Source organism: Mytilus galloprovincialis, chromosome 2, assembly GCF_965363235.1.
Source record: "Mytilus galloprovincialis chromosome 2, xbMytGall1.hap1.1, whole genome shotgun sequence".
In the NCBI taxonomy this organism is placed as follows: domain Eukaryota; kingdom Metazoa; phylum Mollusca; class Bivalvia; order Mytilida; family Mytilidae; genus Mytilus; species Mytilus galloprovincialis.
Window position 1 is genome coordinate 5,202,803 of NC_134839.1, and position 20,921 is coordinate 5,223,723.

The 20,921-nt window shown below is 32.4% G+C and overlaps 1 protein-coding gene across 1 annotated transcript; it reads left to right on the plus strand.

Annotated features, from left to right (window-relative positions):
* Positions 1–1,711: 1,711 nt before the first annotated feature.
* Positions 1,712–8,771, plus strand: LOC143062722 (uncharacterized). Its single transcript, XM_076234490.1, has 5 exons — positions 1,712–1,730; positions 3,809–4,362; positions 5,204–5,323; positions 6,342–6,476; positions 8,039–8,771. The coding sequence occupies exons 2-5, from the start codon at positions 3,837–3,839 to the stop codon at positions 8,662–8,664; spliced, it is 1,407 nt and encodes a 468-aa protein (XP_076090605.1). The 5' UTR covers positions 1,712–1,730; positions 3,809–3,836; the 3' UTR covers positions 8,665–8,771.
* Positions 8,772–20,921: the final 12,150 nt, after the last annotated feature.

Consider the following 20,921-nt stretch of genomic DNA (forward strand, 5'->3'; position numbering starts at 1 on the left):
ATGCAGGATTTTGCACCATTCATTTCATACCCTCCAAAAAAAAATTCCGCCTCGCTTCGCTCGGCTCAATTATTTTGCCTCACTAAAATAAGATGCCTAGCTACGGCCTTGCCATATTCAAACATATGATAAAAATATAACTGAATGGCTAAATGAAACACAAAAACGTTTATATGCAAAAGTAAAAGATTGAACATTATTAAGCTCAACAAAATTCAAATGAAACTCATTTGTGATGGAATGGTGAAAGTTTTTCGAATAAATTAATTATTATAACTGTGTAGATGTAAGTTCGTATGTGGTTGAAGTTTTAATATATCAATAACTGGCTTTGTCAAACCATCGTATGATTTTACGATAGCTGGACAAAAACTGTTTACGGTCAAAAGAGTATCCAGCGCATCATGACGAAATTATATATGATGAATTTTCCCGTAATTCATGGATTTTTAAAAGGAATTTCTTGAAGTATTTACATTCTAAGGTTAAAATTTGGTACATACAAATTATTTGGTGGTCAAAGTTACTGCAACTTTCTTGGAGGAAAACGCGTATACATACCTGCCAACTTTTCAAAATGCACATGGGGGTTTTGCGTGCAAGATGGCTGTCATACTCCTAAAAAAAAACATCAAGGGGGCCTTCAAATACATTTTAATGTTGTTTTTTGGCTTCTTCATGCTTTTATAAGCCTAAAGTCATTGTAAAATTAATTGTTTTGTTTAAAATTGTGGATAAAATTGCTCTTTCAAAATTTCAATTTGGGAGTCTCCATGGGGGAAATCCCCCGCAAATAGTGACAGTTGGCAGGTATATGCGTATAGCGCAAGAATAAATTTCAATCCTGGTATCTATGATGTCGAGTTATAATTTACATGATAAATTTATAAACCCTCATATTTTGTCATGAAACTTGTGCAGAAATTAAATGAAAATATTTCTTTTGTTTAAATCCTGTAATGGACTGATAAATTAATAAACTTTTCGCGGGGAGAAATTTCAGGCGAGAACCAGGGTTCTATTTACACACGTTATAAAATTGCACCTAAACAACTCAGAAAATTAATCATTTCATGTTCATTTACCATTCTAAATAAACAATAAATAGATTAAACATAAAAAAAGTAACCATTTTGAATCTAAAGAATGTTGTTATTGATATGAGTTTTCAATGACCAGGAATGGTATGTCATTCTCGATAACTTTAAAACTTCCAGAGGCTTAGCACCCGCTCATCTACATTGGCCTGGATCCAATAGGGCCTTTAGGCCCTGACCAAGGTTCGGGCGTACACTTGAAAATGACCTAGCTACGCCGGCCCACAGGCTGTTTTCTATCCCTATTTTTGTTATTTATAACTCTAAATTTATGTATTTTTACAAATGTACATACATCATTTGATTTTTGATTTTCTATCTATTATTTTTACTTGTTACTATGTAAATTAATTATAAAATTGTATAGTCGACGCCCGGCGAATAATCTCAAATTGTTGAAGGATCTTGAAGAATCGCTAGAAACTATAAGAGATTATCCGGATTTTTCTTGTCCTTACCGGTTTGGTTTTCTATTATAGACGTTTGTTGATATCCGGAGTTTCAACACGTGGGAAAATATCTTCAAAATCAAGTAACAGCATATATTTTAAACTGATATGACAACATAGTAATGAATTTTGTTATAAATTGATATTTTTATTACAGTTACGATTCAGAAGTGGCACATAGGTTGTGAGTAAGTTGATATAAAGATGGGCACATTTTTGTTGATGCAGAACTGTTGTTGAACAGTTCAAACACACTTCTGTTCTGTAGGGTACTATTTAAACTGCCATAGGCGACAATACTAACATTTTCTAAATTTACCCCTTTTTATAATAAAAACCTGGATAAAACAGTTATGTGTGGTGTCAGTGCTTTATTACTCTATTTTAAAAATTGAAGCCAAATAGTATCTTGACCAATTTCTAGTCCAAATCATTATGACGTCTTAAAAAAAGGCTATGAAAAAATTTATTATAGCCTATTAATACGTCATAATTATAATTTGGACTAGACCTATTTCCAACGGAGCTTGTTTATGTTATCCATGCCTACTGTAATTTAGTTTACACCAAATTTATGAAATTTTGGAAGCCTTTTCGAATAATTCTCTAGAAAATATTTCAATAGGTTTTAAAATTTATATTGTAAATATACACACTAGTTATTCATAGATAAATTAAAAAAAATTGTACCCTTAGGCCACACCAATCTGATTCCTTGTTCGACGGACCCGCCTGCACCTATTTTTTTCAAAACAGAATTTTTTATTTTTTTTTATATTCCTGCTTCCCGCATCCGGAAATGTAATCATGTCCATTACCCGTACCGTTTTTTTTGTAAATATTATAAAAAGATGTCAACATTTGTTTTTAAAATCACAGTCGAACCTGTATATAACGATTTTAAACATAAAAGCACCCCACCACACTTTGTAAATATCTGTGATAATATTTGTTTCAGCATGAAACCTATCTATCCAAAGCAGGAGTGCTCCGATATAAATTTATATTCCGTTAAGGTTCCACTAAAGTCAAAATATAGGACACTACAGAAATATCTAAACTTTGCCTGTATTTTTCAACCTATATTGAATAAAGTCCTAAACTATGGGAACATATGTTCATTTAAACATACTCTACATATACACTCTGTAAAAATTGTAAATAAACTTGAAATTGTTATGTTGTGGCCAAACCGGTTTTGGGGGTGAACACTTAATTTTCAAAAAAATCGGGAGGCCTACGAGATGACTTTATTTGTTTAAAATTGGTAAATTGGTTGTCCCCAAACTGATTATGACTTGGATGGAGAATTGTCTCATTGTCAGTCACACATACATAAACCAGATTTAATTATTTCTTGGTGAACAGGGAAAAAATTTGAGTAGCGTCACTTTTACCAAGCAGGGAACTTAATAAAATGAGTGATTAACCCTTTCTCTGATGAGTCCTGGTTTATCAGGATTCACACTTCAGACTGCTGACGATGAGTCCCATTTTACTAGGATGAGATTACCTCTTTTACATTTCCAGCTCAAAACATTGCAAACATGAGTTATCTTTCTTTGTTGAATACCAGGTTGAAAGTTTATACATGGTCATGATGGTGCTTCTGTTTGTTGAAAACCATGTCAAATTCAGATGAAATTTAGGGAATTTACAAGGATTTGAAGTAAGAGAACATTTTTTTTTGGAAGAATTGAAACCAGACTACAGTAGTATACTCTTTTGACATAAACAACAGTTTTATGAACAAAAACACTTTGAATGGACATCTTTCAGTGTAAGGAATTTGTGCAGCCTCATTAAATTTTTCAAACATTTTTGACGTTTTTTGGGGGGGGGGGAAATTAGTACAAGGTCATCACCTGACATGACAGTTTTACCCAGTAATCCTATCAACACAGATGTTGGTTCTGATAATTTTAGCAACATAATAAGTCCCTGGATCATTAGTATTGTAGGTTTAAAGCTACATACAAAAAATGAAATTAAATCACTTTATTTGTACTATTTAAATAGGTGATAATTAAAGAAAAACAACTCCAGGGTTTGAAGTTAAAAATTTGGCATGGTATCCCACAGATTACATTTTGTAGCCAGCATATACAGTCCTATACAAGAAAAGCAAAAATTTAAATAGCCCACACCAAACTTTAAGGGCCATTATCAGCCCTTGTCAGAGTTTGCGTCATTTAGCATTGTTAGACTGACATTTGATATATATCATGTATATTGTTCATTATCTTTTATTTAATTTTCTAGATTTCAAACTGCGTGGACTTCTCCATCCATGGGCATGGGAAAGAAAAACAAGAAAAGGGCAGTTGAATCACTTGATGACCAAGATATTGACGAGCCAGACAGTTTTCAAAGTCCGGACAACATGACCAAATCAGGAAAAAAATTGAAACTAGACAAGATTGCAGTGTCAGCAATTAAACTAGGGTCTGTGTCTCCTTCAAGTAAAAAGAACAATATTTTAAAGAAGGATAAAGACAAACTTTCTGCTAAAAAAAAATTGTTATCAGACAATGTTTCTATGGTTACAGAGTCAACACCAAGCAGTTCAAACAGTTCTCACAAGAAATTGAAACATAAGGCTGACAATGATGATTCAGAAAATGTAACTGAGAATGAAGGCCATACAAAATTAAAACAGAAAGATTTGTCAGCCAAGAAGGGAAATAAAGGATTAGACTTGAATACTGCTGTTTTCACCACACAAGAAGATTACGATTTTATTAGATACCATTTAGATATGGTTCCACCACACATTCTTATGGATAAAAGTAAGGTGATTGAAGAGGATTCAGATGGTTAGTATAACAGTGAGGTGGTCTCAAGAATTATATTTTAAGAATTAATATATTGATCAGACAATTTTAGCGACTTACATATATATTGGTAGTTCAGATTTGAATACGACATTCAAATTGTCTAGATAAGAGTTAGATATACAATGTACATGTATATGTATATATATAGCAGTTAGATTATCTTGTTAAACTTAAAAGTGTTGAATATGACATTCTTATTGTCTTGTTTATACATGGAGCTGAAACGGTTAAGAGATGATTGTAACAATAGACATGATAGATGTATAGGAGGATGTGGTATGAGTGCCAATGAGACAACTCTCCATCCAAATAACAATTTATAAAAATAAACCATTATAGGTCCATGTACGGCCTTCAACACGGAGCCTTGGCTCACACCGAACAAAAAGGGTCCCAAAATTACTAGTGTAAAACCATTCAAACAGGAAAACCAACAGTCTAATCTATATAAAAAAACGAAAAACACATATAACTTACATAAACAAAGTTCATTATCAGTGATTATACTTGTAGTCCAGAAAAGACATTATAAAATATTAAACTTTTTAACTTAATTGAACAATGTCTATCATAATCATGTCTATCAGTCTAGGAATTTGTAATTTTTATATACATGTACATATGTTTATTTATATCATTAAGAATAGTTAAAAACTTCATATGTACTTCTGCCTTCTAATTTTTGAAAATTAAGGTCACAGCATAAACATTTGGCAATATTTTGTGTTTTTTTTCTCAAGAAAAACACTCGATTATGAAACCATTTATAATGTAGAAGTTAATTTAACTTTATTTTTGTATTTACATGGTTATTTTTCAGAAGGTGAGATGTACTTATCAAAAGGGAAACCCCTTAGCAAAAAGTCTGGGAACAAAGGAAGTTTTTCAAATAAAACAGCTCCAGCAATGCAAGCTGACAATGACACCTCTACAGGGACATGTAAGATAATCTACAACAACCAAATAGATTTAGATACTGTTAATTCAGAAATAATTGTGTGCATTTATTAATGCCATTCCAGGAAAATCTGCATAAAGATATATGTGTTAGATATCAGAATGCTTTCTTCACCAAACCGCATTATTTACAAATTGAAAAAAACTCACAATAATTTCTGTATTTACAGTAATTTTTATTTGGTACCATTCATTTGCTATTCATGATACATTTTCATCATATTCATACAGTTGTTAAGGTTTGAACTTATAAGGTAAATGTGATTTTTGAAAGTGATATATGAAATATTTTTAGGAATTAATTTACATGGTAAACCACGCTGCAGGGGAAAACCTGTGGGAGCCAATAATAATCAAACCTTAATTTGGAAATAAGAACGAGGTGTATGAATGCAAAGGAGACAAATTTTCACCCAAACTAAATGATAGTGAACATTTATATTTAGCAACTATAGTTCAATGTTCAGCATTCAACAATCCGCTTATTCAAGGCTAGGTCCTGAACTTATGTAAAACAATTCAAAGAGAAAAATAACAGCCTAATTTTGTCATAAAAAAAACAAAAAAAGCAACAAACAACCACTGAATACCAATTTCAATCTCCTGACTTATGACAAACACATACTGAATGTAACATGATTAAACATTGGTGTTTTTCAGTGTTTTTTCACTGGTTGACATAAAAAAAAAATATCTAATTTTCTATATGTAAGTTTCTATTATATAATTGTATCAATTAACCAATTTTTTGAGATCTTTTCAATGATTGAAAAGGAAATACAAATGTAATGTCAGGCATGTAGTTGTGAGGAAAAATAAAGAACTGAAGAAGGCCAAAAAATTGGTTTATTGATACAATTATATAAAGTATGTTCCCTATTGGAATTTTTAAAACAAAAAAATAAGTTTCTATTTCTAAAAAACTAAGTTAACCCTATTTAGCGTGTTTAGGGTTATAAATTTCTTCCCAATAAACATGTTAAGTAAAAATCTATTTTCAGACAGCAAAATTAAAGAAAAGATGAAGCATAAAAAACACAAAAAGAACAAGAAAGAATCAACAGATACAGAAGCTGGAAATGAGAGGTCGCAGATGCTTAGAGAAAAGTTAGTGGCCAGGATTGAAGAGTTGAAAGGTAAAGTATTTTGTTTCTGAAACAGGTAATAGAGGATGTTATGTTGACCCCTGTAGCAATGCTAAGGTATACATATAACTACCTGACCTCTGCTAACAATGTGGGCATGTTCATTTGTCTGTGCCACTGGTCTTGTAGGCACCCACACACAACTACATTTCTGGTCAGATTTAGATGATCTTTTTTGATCAAATATTTATGTTTAAATGCTATACATCGTATTTCAATCTAGTTCAAAAATAATTGCTGACCATCTATTTTCAAAGGTTTGTTCATGTGTTCAGTGTAAATTATAAAACCCTTACTGACATCCCCTCTATTAATTATAATGGCTGGATGCATAGAACTAAAATTCATTTTGGCCTTTTATGGATCTTTACATCATTAGCAGATTAGATGAGTCATACAAGAATTAGAAGATGTGGTATGATCACCAATGAGACAACTCTCCACCAGAAACAAAATGACATAGACGTTTTCATACATGTACATACATTTTTTTGCTTTATTTTTATCATTTTTATGATTTCCATATTGAACAACTGAGTTTTGCCCCTCTAAAATTGAATTGATAGGGACAATTGTATTTCAAGTGCTATCAAATTTCTGATTTGTCATTCTAGAATTACTGGACTACTTACTATTAATAGTCATATTTGACATTATGTATATACATAAGGATGCCCTCATGAACATTTTTGTTGAGCCTTCAACTTTAGTCGAAAAAGCGAGACTAAGCGATCCTACATTCCGTCTGCGGTGGTGGTGGCGATGACGGCGTCCACATATATTCACGCTCTGGTTTAAGTTTTTGAAATTTTAATTACTTTCTTAAACTATACTGGATTTCTACCAAACTTGGACAGAAGCTTGTTTATGATCCTAAGATAGTATCCAGAAGTAAAGTTTGCAAAAATAAAATTTCTTTTTTTTTGTATTTTACTTATAAATGGACTTAGTTTTTCTGTGGGGAAACATTACATTCACTCTGTGGTTAAAGTTTTTAAAATTTTAATAACTTTCTCAAACTATCCTGGGTTTGCACCAAACTTAGACAGAACCTTGTTTATGATCATTAGATAGTATCCAGAAGTAAATTTTGTAAAAAAATAAATCCATTTTTTCGGTATTTTACTTTTAAATGGACTTAAAATCTAAGTCTTAGATTTTCTGCCAGGAAACAACACATTCATGCACTCTGTTGTTAAATTTAAAAAAAATAACTTAATTTCTTATACTATTTTAAATTTGTACCAAACTTGGACAGAAGCTTGTTTATGATCAAAAGCTAGTATCTAGAAGGAAATTTTGTTAATATTTTGTACCTGTGTATCTGTATTTTTATGTCTAGACTTTATAAGTGTGCTGTTTCCGTCAGTAGGTTTTGTACCATTTACATATAAAGCTGTTGCTATATAACTTGTTTATTTCAACTTTTGTATTAAAATATTAAAATTACAGACGAAACAAGTCTTTTTTGAAATGTTTGGTAGCTATATATAGCTCAATATAAAAGCATCTTTTTATATAACCATACTTAATTAACATCTATTTTCAAACAGGTAAAAGAAATCTTACTACAGATGAATTATTAGAGAAAAAAAGATTAAGAAGAAGAGAAAGCAAGTTGAAAAAGAAAATGACAAAAAAGGAAGATAAAAATAAAGGTAATTTGACGAAACCAGAAATCAATGGAGACATTTCTGTCAAGAAACCAGCTGTCACACCTGTGAAGGATAAAAGTACGGGGAAAATGGTGTTCAGTAAATTTGACTTTGTTGACTCTGGGGATAAAGAGGCCCCCCAGAATAATTTTAAGGGGAAGGATTTTAAGAGACTCTTAGAAAAAGTGGAGAAGAAAAAGCAGAAAATAGAAAAACTAAAAGAAACAAATCCAGATGCTGCCAAAGCTGTCGCAAGTAAAGAGTCATGGAAAAAAGTTATGGCCAAAGCTGAGGGCGAAAAGATAAAAGACGATCCAAATTTGTTAAAGAAAAGTTTGAAAAAGAAAGAGAAATTCAAGGAAAAAAGGAAGAAACAGTGGGATGAACGAACATCTCAGACTGAACATCGAATGAAAGCTCAGCAAGATAAAAGACAGAAAAACATAGACTCTAGAAAAAAAGCTAAAATAGACAAAAAGATTAAACGCTCCAAAAAGAAAGGACGGATGGTGCCTGGATTTTAATATATCAATAAAAATCAGTATAAAAATAATTAAAGAATATTTATTTTAGGTTACTAAGTATCTGAAAACTTGTATATATCAATATTAGCATAAAATGTTGATCAGAGTGATGATAATTTTTTTAAAAGCAAAATTCATTCATAAAGTCATGTTATAGACAATTTTAAGACACCACGACTTTCATAAATTTATTTTCTCTGCACGACAGGTTCTTGGATATGTTAAAAAGATCAGAATCTTCTTCAGATTAATTATTTTTAAAATAATGCCCCTAAGAAACAGTTATTATGTGGAAAATTGTATTGTTAGCGCTCTCATGTGTACAATTTTGTCCCTAATTTTATGAAACTTATATCATAGGTTTAAATCATCATTGTCTGATGAGTTCAGAAATCAGTGCGATCAATTATTTTTTCAAGATTTATGCCCCTTGAAAATATTAATTACATAGAAAAATTGTTTTCTGAGCATTCCAATGGGTTAAATTCTTTCCAGATTTTAATTAAATTTATTTTATAGGTTAATACATGTACCATGTCATTCAATTACTTTTTAACAGAATAATGCCCTTGAAAATATGAATTATATTAAAATTTGCATTGTAAGGGCTATCTTGTGTACAATTCTGGCCAGATTTTAATGAAATTTATATTAAACAGGTATATTTTACATTATCAATGTCTTTGACAAATTTTAAAATTGGTGCCGATCAATTATTTATAAAAAGTTATGCATTTTGGAAATATCAATTGTAGGGAAAATTACATTGTAAGTACTCTAATGTGTACTATATTTTCTATATTCTATAATGAAATTGCATCGCATTTGCTCTGAAGCCTTCATTTACCTCATTTAATTTTTATAAAAACTTATTTTTATTCGACCGCCAAAAAATTTGGGGGTTGTATTTTGCTATCATGTCATAAGTGTCATCGTCTTCCGCAGACATTTGGTTTCTGAACAGTATACGTATATAACTTAAGTTTAAGCGTATGGATCTCTATGAAATTTTACCAAAAGGTAGGTGGGGATTATTTTAGGGGGTCAAAATAAGGATTATTTTCAACTATACACAATGCTTATTACTACAATATACAGATCACATTTGAAATTTGGGGCTGTCCCTTTTACTGTTCTAAAGCTGTGCCCTTTTTAAATGGAGAAATTGCTGAAAAAGATAAAAAATATCAATCAAGTATTAATTTTTTTAAACAGAGTTATCTTCCTTTGTTCATGATTGTAGTTGAATCAACATCAATGCTTTTGAAAATCTTTGAAAATTGGAGTTATCTATCTTTGTCAAGAATGGTAGTCAAATCAACTAAAGGTACCAGTCTTGAATTACAATTCCACTTTCTGGTGCATGTCTTAACATGGAGGGAAACAAAATAGTCCATTTTTTAGCTCACCTGTCCTGAAGGGACAAGTGAGCTTATGCCATCACTTGGCGTCTGTCGTCGTCCGTCGTCTGTCGTCGTAAACTATTTCAAGAATCTTCTCCTCTGAAACTACTGGGCCAAATACAAAGATGAATCTGACAACCCGTTGTTGGGTTGCTGCCCCTGAATTGGTAATTTTAAGGAAATTTTGCTGTTTTTGGTTATTATCTTGAATATTATTATAGATAGAGATAAACTGTAAACAGGAATAATTTTCAGCAAAGTAAGATTTACAAATAAGTCAACATGACGGAAATGGTCAGTTGACCCCTTTAGGAGTTATTGCCCTTTATAGTCAATTTTTAACCATTTTTCGTAAATCTTAGTAATCTTTTACAAAAATCTTCTCCTCTGAAACTACTGGGCCAAATACTTCCAAACTTTAATTGAATGTTCCTTAGGGTATCTAGTTTGTAAATTGTATCCGAAGTTATGATCTATCAACAAACATGGTCGCCATTGCTAAAAATAGAACATAGGGGTCAAATGCAGTTTTTGGCTTATAACTCAAAAACCAAAGCATTTAGAGCAAATCTGACATGGGGGTAATATTGTTTATCAGGTTAAGATCTATCTGCCCTGAAATTTTCAGATGAATCAGACAACTTGTTGTTGGGTTGCTGCCCCTGAATTGGTAATTTTAAGGAAATTTTGCTGTTTTTGGTTATTATCTTGAATATTATTATAGATAGAGATAAACTGTAAACAGGAATAATGTTCAGCAAAGTAAGATTTACTAATAAGTCAACATGACGGAAATGGTCAGTTGACCCCTTTAGGAGTTATAGCCCTTTATAGTCAATTTTTAACCATTTTTCGTAAATCTTAGTAATCTTTTACAAAAATCTTCTCCTCTGAAACTACTGGGCCAAATACTTCCAAACTTTAACTGAATGTTCCTTAGGGTATCTAGTTTGTAAATTGTATCAGAAGTTGTGATCTATCAACAAACATGGTCCCATTGCTAAAAATAGAACAGAGGGGTCAAATGCAGTTTTTGGCTTATAACTCTAAAACCAAAGCATTTAGAGCAAATCTGACATGGGGTAATATTGTTTATCAGGTCCAGATCTATCTGCCCTGAAATTTTCAGATGAATCAGACAACCTGTTGTTGGGTTACTGCCCCTGAATTGGTAATTTTAAAGAAATTTTGCTGTTTTTATACGACCGCAAAATTTGAAAAAATTTTCGTCGTATATTGCTATCACGTTGGCGTCGTCGTCGTCGTCCGAATACTTTTAGTTTTCGCACTCTAACTTTAGTAAAAGTGAATGGAAATCTATGAAATTTTAACACAAGGTTTATGACCACAAAAGGAAGGTTGGTATTGCTTTTGGGAGTTTTGGTCCCAACATTTTAGGAATTAGGGGCCAAAAAGGGCCCAAATAAGCATTTTCTTGGTTTTCGCACTATAACTTTAGTTTAAGTTAATAGAAATCTATGAAATTTTGACACAAGGTTTATGGCCACAAAAGAACGGTTGGGATTGATTTTGGGAGTTTTGGTTTCAACAGTTTAGGAATTGGGGGCCAAAAAAGGACCCAAATAAGCATTATTCTTGGTTTTCGCACAATAACTTTAGTTTAAGTAAATAGAAATCAATGAAATTTAAACACAATGTTAATGACTACAAAAGGAAGGTTGGTACTGATTTTGGGAGTTAGGTCCCAACAGTTTAGGAATTAGGGGCCAAAAAGGGACCCAAATAAGCATTTTTCTTGGTTTTCGGACCATAACATTAGTATAAGTAAATAGAAATCTATGAAATTTAAACACAAGGTTTATGACCATAAAAGGAAGGTTGGTATTGATTTTGGGAGTTTTGGTCCCAACAAAATAAGGGGCCCAAAGGGTCCAAAATTAAACTTTGTTTGATTTCATCAAAATTGAATAATTGGGGTTCTTTGATATGCCGAATCTAACTGTCATGACTGTGTATGTAGATTCTTAACTTTTGGTCCTGTTTTTAAATTGGTCTACATTAAGGTCCAAAGGGTCCAAAATTAAACTTAGTTTGATTTTGACAAAAAATGAATCAGTTAGGTTCTTTGATATGCTGAATCTAAAAATGTACTTAGATTCTTGATTATTGGCCCAGTTTTCAAGTTGGTCCAAATCGGGGTCCAAAATTAAACTTTGTTTGATTTCATCAAAAATTGAATAAATGGGGTTCTTTGATATACCAAATCTAACTGTGTATGTAGATTCTTCATTTTTGGTCCTGTTTTCAAATTGGTCTACACTTAAGTCCAAAGGGTCCAAAATTAAACTTAGTCTGATATTAACAAAAATTGAAATCTTGGGGTTCTTTGATATGCTGAATCCAAAAATGTACTTAGATTTTTTATTATGGGCCCAGTTTTCAAGTTGGTCCAAATCAGGATCTAAAATTATTATATTAAGTATTGTGCAATAGCAAGTCTTTTCAATTGCACAGTATTGTGCAATGGCAAGAAATATCTAATTGCACAATATTGTGAAATAGCAAATTTTTTTTTAATTAGAGTTATCTTTCTTTGTCCAGAATAGTAAGCAAGAAATATCTAATTGCAAAATATTGTGCAATAGCAAGATTTTTTTTTAATTGGAGTTATCTTTCTTTGTCCAGAATCAACTTAAATCTTTGTTATATACAATATACAATGTATATTCACTTTTTACTACCAACTGATAAATTAAAATAATCTTTACCATTCAGTGATAGATAACAAGCAGTTTTTTTACATCTTAATATTTTATGGTGTATTTAAATGAGTAGTTATTGTTGCAAACTCCATTAGAAATTTTAATTGAGATTAGTTTTGGAATAAGGGAAAGGGGGATGTGATTAAAAAAATTGGGTTCAATTTTTCTCATTTGAAATTTCATAAATAAAAAAGAAAATTTCTTCAAACATTTTTTTGAGAGGATTAATATTCAACAGCATAGTGAATTGCTCTAAGAGAAAACAAAAATTTTAAGTTCATTAGAACACATTCATTCTGTGTCAGAAACCTATGCTGTGTCAACTATTTAATCACAATCCAAATTTAGAGCTGAATCCAGCTTGAATGTTGTGTTCATACTTGCCCCAACCGTTCAGGGTTCAACCTCTGCGGTTGTATAAAGCTACGCCCTGCGGAGCATCTGGTTGGTTATTATCTTGAATATTATTATAGATAGAGATAAACTGTAAACAGCAATAATGTTCAGCAAAGTAAGATTTACAAATAAGTCAACATGACGGAAATGGTCAGTTGACCCCTTTAGGAGTTATAGCCCTTTATAGTCAATTTTTAACCATTTTTCGTAAATCTTAGTAATCTTTTACAAAAATCTTCTCCTCTGAAACTACTGGGCCAAATACTTCCAAACTTTAACTGAATGTTCCTTAGGGTATCTAGTTTGTAAATTGTATCCGAAGTTATGATCTATCAACAAACATGGTCGCCATTGCTAAAAATAGAACATAGGGGTCAAATGCAGTTTTTGGCTTATAACTCAAAAACCAAAGCATTTAGAGCAAATCTGACATGGGGGTAATATTGTTTATCAGGTCAAGATCTATCTGCCCTGAAATTTTCAGATGAATCAGACAACCTGTTGTTGGGTTGCTGCCCCTGAATTGATAATTTTAAGGAAATTTTGCTGTTTTTGTTTATTATCTTGAATATAATTATAGATAGAAATAAACTGTAAACAGCAATAATGTTCAGCAAAGTAAGATCTTCAATTAAGTCAATTTGACCAAAATTGTCAATTGACCCCTTAAGGAGTTATTGCCCTTTAAAGACTTTTTTCACAATTTGTTCATCATGTTGACTTACTTTAAAAAATCTTCTCCTTTGAAACTGCTGTATCAATTTCAGCCAAACTTAGGCTAAATGAGTTTCAGAGTATCTAGTATAAATTTTATATTTTATTGCCTTGTATGTCAAGAAACATAGCTCCTATGGCTAAAATAGAACATAGGAGAAAATGATTATTTTTTTTGGCTTTTGAAGAAAATAGGACGATCCAAAAAATATTTAAATAAATTGAAAAGCCAAAATAATCATTGATGAGAGATTTAACCAAAAGAATTAAGGTGAGCGATTCAGGCTCTTGAGAGCCTCTTGTTTTTTTTTAATCACAATTTCACATTAGTTTATACATGATATGAACATGACATTTTTTTTCTATGTAGCATTTTTTTTATTTTTTTATTTGCAAAGATCAGCTGTATTGCATGTAAGCCTATGGAGCAGTCAATTACAAGACTGCAACCTAAAGCCAATCCTTTATACTATAGGGTTATTGCATGAATATTGGGGAATATTGTCCCGAGTAGAATTTTATATTGCACGAGCTTGCGAGTGCAATATATGTTCTACGAGGGACAATATTCCCCAATATTCATGCAATAACCCTTTTATTGTATAGCAATATAATATTTAAAAGTAAAAACTGGTTTAAACTAAGATTTGATCGTTGATGACGTCATGAATTTTGAAGATTTATTGCACTAGTGCAATATTTGAATTTATTGCACGCTAACTTTTGGTTACTTTCTGTGGGAAATATTATATTGCTATACAATAAAATGCAATATTCAATTTTACAACCACTAAACTTGGTTTAAGTTCAAATTTTGGCAACTTCACTTTTACAGTTCTTGAGTTATGTCCCTTTATAACTTTATGTTTTGTATGAGTTCCAAAATTAGTGCTTATCTATAATTTGGAATGAGTTATGCCCCTTGGAAATATTAATCATAAATATCATCTGTGTCCCTATGGACATATTCCCCATTTATTTGAGTTATTGCCCTTGTACCTTGAATAGTTGAAATTTGTGCAATGCAGAGGAAATTTGAACTCTTCATTTATTCTGCCATAAAAAGGACCTCAAGTAAACATGTATTGACACTGAAGTAAGTGTCACTTGACCTCCAATTTGGGACAAATTTTGACTTTTCTTGAAGCATCTGAAAGCCAAAACAAACATTGTTATCAGTTAAATAGTTTCTGAAACTTTACCTTCTGACATACAGTTGTCATTGATACCCTTTAACATTTTGGTCAATTAACCTATTACAAATTTTGTAAAGTGACTTATTTTACAAATTTAACATCCATGCTCAGGGCCTGTCTTTTTTCTTTCTGTGTGGATGTTTACATAAGCTGAACTCTTCTGGTTAAAGAAGCTTACATCAAGATTTTGAAGGGACTTACTGTGCCATACTATTATTCATAGGCATGCCGTCTCAATCACCCGTCCTTCCAATGTTTAAGCTAATGTTAAACCTGATTAACATAGAAGTATTTACTCTGCAATATGTGTGATATTCCCGTTGTCTATTATGGTTGATGATTCATTTAGTGTGGTATTCCCGTTGTGTATTATGGTTGATGATTCATTTAGTGTGGTATTCCCGTTGTGTATTATTGCTGTTGATACATTTAGTGTGGTATTCCCGTTGTGTATTATGGTTGTTGATTCATTAAGTGTGGTATTCCCGTTGTGTATTATGGTTGTTGATTCATTTAGTGTGATATTCCCGTTGTGTATTATGGTTGTTGATTCATTTAGTGTGGTAATCCCGTTGTGTATTATGGTTGTTGATTCATTAAGTGTGGTATTCCCGTTGTGTATTATGGTTGTTGATTCATTTAGTGTGGTATTCCCGTTGTGTATTATGGTTGTTGATACATTTATTGTGGTATTCTCGTTGTGTATGATGGTTGTTGATTCATTAAGTGTGGTATTCCCGTTGTGTATTATGGTTGTTGATTCATTAAGTGTGGTATTCCCGTTGTGTATTATGGTTGTTGATTCATTTAGTGTGGTATTCTCGTTGTGTTTGATGGTTGTTGATTCATTTAGTGTGGTATTCCCGTTGTGTATTATGGTTGTTGATTCATTTAGTGTGGTATTCCCGTTGTGTATTATGGTTGTTGATTCATTTAGTGTGGTATTCTCGTTGTGTATGATGGTTGTTGATTCATTAAGTGTGGTATTCCCGTTGTGTATGATGGTTGTTGATACATTAAGTGTGGTATTCCCGTTGTGTATTATGGTTGTTCTCGTTGTCTATTATGGTTGTTGATTCATTAAGTGTGGTATTCCCGTTGTGTATTATGGTTATTGATTCATTTAGTGTGGTATTCCCGTTGTGTATTATGGTTGTTGATTCATTTAGTGTGGTATTCCCGTTGTGTATGATGGTTGTTGATTCATTAAGTGTGGTATTCCCGTTGTGTATTATGGTTGTTGATTCATTAAGTGTGGTATTCCCGTTGTGTATGATGGTTGTTGATTTATTAAGTGTGGTATTCTCGTTGTGTATGATGGTTGTTGATTCATTTAGTGTGGTATTCCCGTTGTGTATTATGGTTGTTGATTCATTAAGTGTGGTATTCCCGTTGTGTATTATGGTTGTTGATTCATTTAGTGTGGTATTCCCGTTGTGTATGATGGTTGTTGATTCATTAAGTGTGGTATTCCCGTTGTGTATGATGGTTGTTGATACATTAAGTGTGGTATTCCCGTTGTGTATTATGGTTGTTCTCGTTGTCTATTATGGTTGTTGATTCATTAAGTGTGGTATTCCCGTTGTGTATTATGGTTATTGATTCATTTAGTGTGGTATTCCCGTTGTGTATTATGGTTGTTGATTCATTTAGTGTGGTATTCCCGTTGTGTATGATGGTTGTTGATTCATTAAGTGTGGTATTCCCGTTGTGTATTATGGTTGTTGATTCATTAAGTGTGGTATTCCCGTTGTGTATGATGGTTGTTGATTCATTAAGTGTGGTATTCCCGTTGTGTATGATGGTTGTTGATACATTAAGTGTGGTATTCCCGTTGTGTATGATGGTTGTTGATTCATTAAGTGTGGTATTCCCGTTGTTTATTATGGTTGTTGATTCATTAAGTGTGGTATTCTCGTTGTGTATTATGGTTGTTGATTCATTAAGTGTGGTATTCCCGTTGTGTATTGTGGTTGTTGATTCATTTAGTGTGGTATTCTCGTTGTGTATGATGGTTGTTGATTCATTAAGTGTGGTATTCCCGTTGTGTATTATGGTTGTTGATACATTAAGTGTGGTATTCCCGTTGTGTATGATGGTTGTTGATTCATTTAGTGTGGTATTCTCGTTGTGTATGATGGTTGTTGATTCATTAAGTGTGGTATTCCCGTTGTGTATTATGGTTGTTGATACATTAAGTGTGGTATTCCCGTTGTGTATTATGGTTGTTCTCGTTGTCTATTATGGTTGTTGATTTATTAAGTGTGGTATTCCCGTTGTGTATTATGGTTATTGATTCATTTAGTGTGGTATTCCTGTTTTATGGTTGGTATGAAGATTCGTCACATGTCCTGCTACGTTGCAGACGTAAAAAAAAGCTATCATGACAAAACTGAGAGCTCTGCTATGAGACGTCAGTTACCGTGGAACTGTAAAACTTGTCTGGCTTTCCATATAAGACAATTATACCATATACATAATACAATGTAAAAGTTATAAGGAGTTTATTAATATAGAAATAAAGAGATGTGGTATGATTGCCAATGAGAATTATCCAACAAAGGTCAAATGAAGTGAATGTTAACAAATATAAGCAACAATACAGCCTTCAACAATGAGAATAGAAACATATTGTATAGTCGGCTATAAAAGGCCCCGACATGAACAATATGAAATACTCACCGATCTTGCGAGTGCTGTAAAGCCAGTCAATATCGTTAAACACTTCTATCATCATTATGGAATCATTCAAATGAGAAAAATGACTGCCTAATCTTTATCAAAATAATTTACAAAAAACAAATATGAAATACATTTATGTAATTAACGAAAATCACATAACTACAGGCTCCTGGCTTGAGAAAAGGAACAAAAAGAATATGTCCGGTATTAATAAAATTGAGAATGGAAATCGGAAATGTATAAAACTTAAAAAGAGACAACAATTCGACCATAGAGCAGTTTGAGAGCGCTTAACCGTTCCCTTGGAGAGTTGTGTTGCAGAAATCCACAAATTCCAAAAGCAATTTAAATTATATTTCTAATGGAGAAAATGAAGGCTACCCCAAGAGGAATATGGTATACAAGTATTCCTTATCATAGAAGATATGTCATACTTGATATAAAAGTCTGCTTGTAATACTGTTTGATAAGACAAAGAATGAAAATGGGGAATGTGTTAAAGAGACAACAACCCGACAAAAGTGCGGAAAACAGCAGAAGGCCACCAATGGGTCTTCAATAAAGAAAGAAAATCCCGCGAGGCGTGCTACAGCTGGCCCCCTAAGGAAAAGTGTGTACTAGTTCATTGATAATGGAAGTCATACTCAACTCAGAAATATATAAAAGAAACTTAAATAAAAAATCATACATTACATGACTAATAAAGACCAGAGGCTCAAAAACATGTTTTTTTTAGATCTCAATCTTCCCCCTATACATGTACCTTTAGTCAATATAGAAAAACAAACGCACAGTAAAACTCAGTTTATAAGAAGCCCGAGTCCGATGTCAGAATAGATAAACCCGAAAAGGATAGGCTTCTTTTCTTTTGATTTTGGATAATTTACTGTAAAGGTTATAAGTTTGAATCTTATGGTTAACGGTTGAGTGGTTGATGTTGGCTAAAATAAGTACTCATCTTAACTGTGTCTATACAATGGTTTCTTATTAATTTTTTTTTAAATTTTAGCTCAACTTGCACAAAAGGCCAATTGAGCTATTCTCATATATATCACTTTGGGTCCGTCGTCGTCGTCCTTTAACTTGCACAAATAACTTCCTTGAAACTCTGGACCAACCTTAATCAAACGTTGCAGCAATCATCCATAGGATATATAGTTTTTAAAATGTGTTCGCTGACATGGTTAAGAATCAACTCTGGAGTTTTTTGCCATTTTTTTTTAAATTTTACAATAAAACCAAAAGTGATTAGCAAGTCAAGCTCTAATATTAAGTCAGTTGTTGCTGAAATAGTTGAAATGAAATTCAAAACAGTGTGGCTGTGGCTATTGATTGACACATTAAATTCATCCATTGGCTGGGACAATTTAGGTGAACGTTTGTATGTAACGACCACTGCTCACTATGTACTTTTTAAAGACACTTAAACTATTGGGTCACCAAAGGTTCTCAACACCTTAATAAAGTAATTCGAAAAATTAATCAGAAATAACACGATGTTATGATTTATACCAATTATATAAATCAAAACATAAACCGGTTATTCCTGATTAATTTTTCGAATTATTTTATAATTAAAGGCGTTAAGAAACCTTTGGTGACCCCACAGTTTAAATGTCTATCGTAGGTACGTCGTGAACAGTGGTCGTTACAGACAAACGTTCGCGTAAATTGTCCCAGTCAATGGATGAATTTAATGTGTCAATCAATGGCCACAGACACACTGTTTTGAATTTCATTCTAGTTGACTTTGAGCTTAGTTTCTATGCTACATTGTTCTTAGGATACTTCGGACTCGTAATTTTAGTCATGGCGTTTGCGAGTCAACAGTGGTAAGAAATTGATTGCTATATGATGTATTATTTTAGTCTCCATGAGAAAAAAAAACAGAGGAATAAATGACATCAAATTAAATATTTATAAAAAATTTCAAAGTAGTTTTGCTATAAAATGATGATATAATTATGTTCTTAGAACCATTTTACAACCTTGAACTCACCAGTTTTGAAAATGAGTCAAAACTGTTTTTAATAAACTCGGGACTCGTAGACTCGCCTTAGTGAGGATCCTGCTTACTATATTACAACAGTAGTGGTACTCTGGGTAGTAATTTATAGGGAATAATACTCGGAAAGAAAAAGAACATTGAGGCCATTGATTTTATTAGTGGAAGAATCGGGAGGGCACGGATAAAACCACCGAACCTCGATGTTCGAACTCAAAGCTGGCCTGGCATCCTAGCCAAACCTCTTCGCTTCAGTACTACTGTAGAGCAGTTCAATACTAAATTTATCAAACAGGCTGTATTTCAATCTCATTATTTCAATAATGTATAATTGACTGATTAGTCATGGTTATTAAACGTTCATTAACAGATTATTTCATGCAATTTTCATTATGTCTGAGATCAATTAAACAATTAAGCATACCTGCCAACTGTCACTATTTGCGGGGGGTTTCCCCCATGGAGGCTCCCAAATTGAAATTTTGAAAGAGCAATTTTGTCCACAATTTAAACAAAACAATTAATTTTATAACGACTTAAGCTTAAGAAAGTATGAAGAAGCCAAAAACAACATTAAAATGTATTTGAAGGCCCCTTTGAAGGTTTTTTTTAGGACTATGACAGCCATCTACCACGCAAAACCCCCATGGGCATTTTGAAAAGTTGGCAGGTATGATTAAGTTCCATCTCGGGTATTGGTTTTACCGTCCAGTCCGCAGTTGGTCAATGTGATCGTTTTATTTGTTTGATTACAACGAGAAAAAACAATCATTAGGGAGCTACCATTTGATTTTTATGGGGGGGGGGGGGGGCTAGGATTAAAAATGTTGTCCTGCTTTTTTTTCAGTTGTAATCCCTGTCCTGCCTTTTTATTTTTTACTCTATTCGGTCCTGCCTTTTTTTTACTAGTTTATCCTGACTTTTTTTACACAAATTGTCATCCTGCCTTTTTTTTACCAAGTTGCTCATCCTGCCTTTTTTTTTACTCAAAACTCCTGTCCTGCCTATTTTTTCAAATTTCATCCTAGCCCCCCCCCCCATAAAAATCAAATGGTAGCTCCCTTATGAATAACGTCTTTAAAATCGATGATTTTAAGTACAAGTATGAACGTACCAATGCATTATTATATTCGACAGA